This window comes from Zalophus californianus, chromosome 3 (assembly GCF_009762305.2).
Source record: "Zalophus californianus isolate mZalCal1 chromosome 3, mZalCal1.pri.v2, whole genome shotgun sequence".
Lineage (NCBI taxonomy): Eukaryota > Metazoa > Chordata > Mammalia > Carnivora > Otariidae > Zalophus > Zalophus californianus.
The window spans coordinates 193826102-193829395 of NC_045597.1; the positions used below are offsets into that span (position 1 = coordinate 193826102).

Sequence of the window (3294 nt, forward strand, 5' to 3'; positions counted from 1 at the left end):
TACAATTTCAGTGATTGAAATGGTCAGAAGCTGCGCTGCCTACCTACTCCTTATTTACATCACTCTTATGGTGTATCCTGGGTGGTTCCTAGTAACCAACCACTGTCAGCATTAGCTCTATAAGACAGGAAAAATCTTACTGCTTAGCCACCTGGCCTCTCAGACTTCCTCTTCAAAATAAGCCAATTTTGGCTTCCCTTTTTTCTCAAGGGAAAAAGAAGCTCTCAGTAATGAAATCCCTGGGCCTCTGTGTTTATCTTGAGTTTTGTTTAGTAATTTTTTACTAAATCATTAACTCCCTATACCTTCAATGAGATTTTGTTTTTGTTGTTTATCTTTTCTTAACAGACTTCAGTAGGAAGTTTAGCTTGACCTACTTAGTCTGCCAATACTGGAGCTGTAATTCCCCTGGTGAGGACTGAGGCTTATGCCACCCCACAGAAATGGAAACCTCTCCATGGTCTACTTTCAAGATTTTGTGCTGGAGGGATTTGAGAGTGGCCTGGGGACCCAGGCCCTGCTCTTTGCTGTGTTCCTGGCCTTGTACATGATGACTGTGCTGGGGAACCTCACCATGATCATGATTATCACCCTGGATGCCCACCTGCACTCCCCAATGTACTTCTTCCTCAAGAATCTCTCCTTCCTGGATTTGTGCTACTCATCTGTCATCACCCCCAGTGCCCTGGTCAACTTCTTTTCCCCATCCAAGGTCATCACCTTTGCAGGCTGTGCCACCCAGTTATTCTTTTTCTCCCTACTGGTCACTACTGAAGGGGTGTCATGGCCTATGATCGCTTCATGGCGATCTGCAGCCCCTTGCGCTACCCCATCACCATGTGCCATTCTGCCTGCACTCGCCTGGTTCTAGGCACCTACTGTGGAGGCTGCCTCAACTCTGCTGTGCAGACGAGCTTCACATTCCGCCTCCCATTCTGCAGCTCCAATCACATCAACCACTTCTTCTGTGATGTTCCCCCCTTGCTCCAGCTTGCCTGTGGCAACATGGCCATCAGTGAACTTCTCTTGTTTGGTATCTGTGGGCTCATCATTGTAGGTGTGACATTTGTGGTCCTCGTCTCCTATGGCTACATCACAGTGACCATCCTGAGGATGCACTCAGGAGCTGGGAGATGCAAGGTCTTTTCCACCTGTGGCTCCGACATGGCTGCAGTGACTCTCTTTGTTGGGACTGTCTTTGTCATGTATGCCCAGCCAGGAGCAATTGAATCCATGGAGCAGGGCAAGGTGGTCTCTGTCTTCTACACGCTGGTCATCCCGATGCTCAATCCCCTCATCTACAGTCTGCGAAACAAGGATGTGAAGGAGGCCCTGTAGAGGCTGGGCCAGAAATACACAGCCATGTGAAGGATGTGCTGGAGGGAAACAGTGTGTTCTGCAGGCTGGATGGAAGCCTCAGAGAGACACTGAACTATGAGGACCTCCTCAAACCTCTTCCACTTCCAGATGGAATTGGATATGTTAAGAAACTCATTCATTTGAGGGACGATGCCGCTGTGGCCTCCGGTACCGTCTGGGACGCTTCTGCCGCCTGTCTGCGCCTGCCGCAGGCTCCATCCAGCTGCAGGCCCCAAGATTTGCCCACTACGAGTGAACGAATTAGAAATGGTAGCTCAAGACTTAGAACAAGCCCATGTATGCGTCAGTAAAGCTCTTGTATTTAGGTCTATGATTCTTAAGAGTTAATTTTCACATGTGTAAGAAAGGGATCCATCAAGGGGCGGGGAAAGATGGCAGAGGAGTAGGAGACCTGGATTACATCTGGTCTCAGGAATTCAGCTGAATAGGGATCAAACCATTCTGAACACCTACGAACTCAACAGGAGATCGAAGAAGAGAGTAGCAACAACTCTCTGAACAGAGAAGCAACCACTTACTGGAAGGTAGGACGTGCGGAGAAGTGAATCCGAGGCGATAATCAGGAGGATAGATGGCGGGGAAGGGGGCCTCCGTCGGCAGCTTCTGGCAAGTGATAGAGCCGCGGAGCACAAAATCGGAACTTTTAGAACTCGGCACCGCTGAGGGACGTCACTCCAGTGGCTAAGCGGGGGGGTGGAACCCCCACGGGACAGTGTGGTCTCATGACCCTTGGGGTCACAGAAAAACTGGGGGTGCCTGAGTGCAGCAGAGCTCCCAGATATTGGAGCGGGGAAGCCGGCTGCAGAGACGGAGCTGAGGCGTGGGCTCTCAGCTCGGGGTTGCCATAAACTGTGATCCACGGCCCAGTTGGGCCACTGCTCCTCCAGCAGGGACCCAACAAGCGGCAGAGCTGGGGAGACTCCCCTTCCTCCCCGGGGAGGAGCAGCGCGGGAGCGCACCGCAGGGATCTGCTGGGTTTGGAGACTCCACACGGGGTTGGGTGCCAGAGACAGAAACGCTCGGTCACAGGCCGAGTGAGCATGGAGTGCGGCCGGCGACCAGGGAGATGGGAGTAACTGCTTTTCTCTGGGGGTGCACTGAGGAGCGGGGCCCCGAGTTCTCAGCTCCTCTGGGTGGAGATTGGGAGGCCACCATTTTCACCATGGTCCTCCAAAGCTGTACCGAGAGCTTGCAGGGAACAAAAGCTCCTGAGAGCAAACCTGAGCAGCTTGCTTAGCCCGGACTGACAAGGGTGGGGCAATTCCGCCTCCGGCAAAGACATTTGGGAACCATGGCAACAGGGCCCTCCCCCAGAAGATCAGCACGAACAGCCAGCAAGCCAAGACCAAGTTTACCGATCAAGGAGAACGGGAGAACTTTACCATGATTAATTAGTTTTTCAAAGTTAATTTTAACTGTTTTTTTAATTTTTTTCCCTTTTTCAATCAACATCTTATCAATCCCTTTTTTAAAAAAGAATTTTTTATTATTCATTTTTAGAGTCACATTTTATCCCTTCAGAGTAGTTACCCTTATTTTGGCATATAGACATATAAGTTGTTCTCTCTTTAAAATTTTGAGATACAGTTTCTTCTAACAGATCAAAATATACCCTAAACCACTAGTGTATGGCTTTGTTCTAGTCTCCTCCCTGATCACATTCTCTCCCCTTTTTTTTTTGTAAATCTTCTTCCTTCTTTTTTCAAACAACGTCTTATCAATTCCTTTTATAAAATCTTTTATAATTTTCATCTTTACACTCATCTTCCATCCCTTCATAGTATCAACCCTTATTTTGTACATATATAAGTCTTTCTTCCTTTAAAATTGTAGGAGGCACTTTTTACTAACAGACCAAAATATACCCAAAATCTAGTGTGTGGCACTGATCTATGCACTAGCCTGATCATATTT

At 48.7% G+C, this 3294-nt stretch overlaps 1 protein-coding gene across 1 annotated transcript; it reads left to right on the forward strand.

The window, feature by feature from the left end:
• Positions 1-427: 427 nt before the first annotated feature.
• On the forward strand, positions 428-1368 carry LOC113920964 (olfactory receptor 12-like). Its single transcript, XM_027591448.2, is given in 2 exon segments — positions 428-773; positions 776-1368. Coding segments are annotated over 2 exon segments (939 nt in total).
• Positions 1369-3294: the final 1926 nt, after the last annotated feature.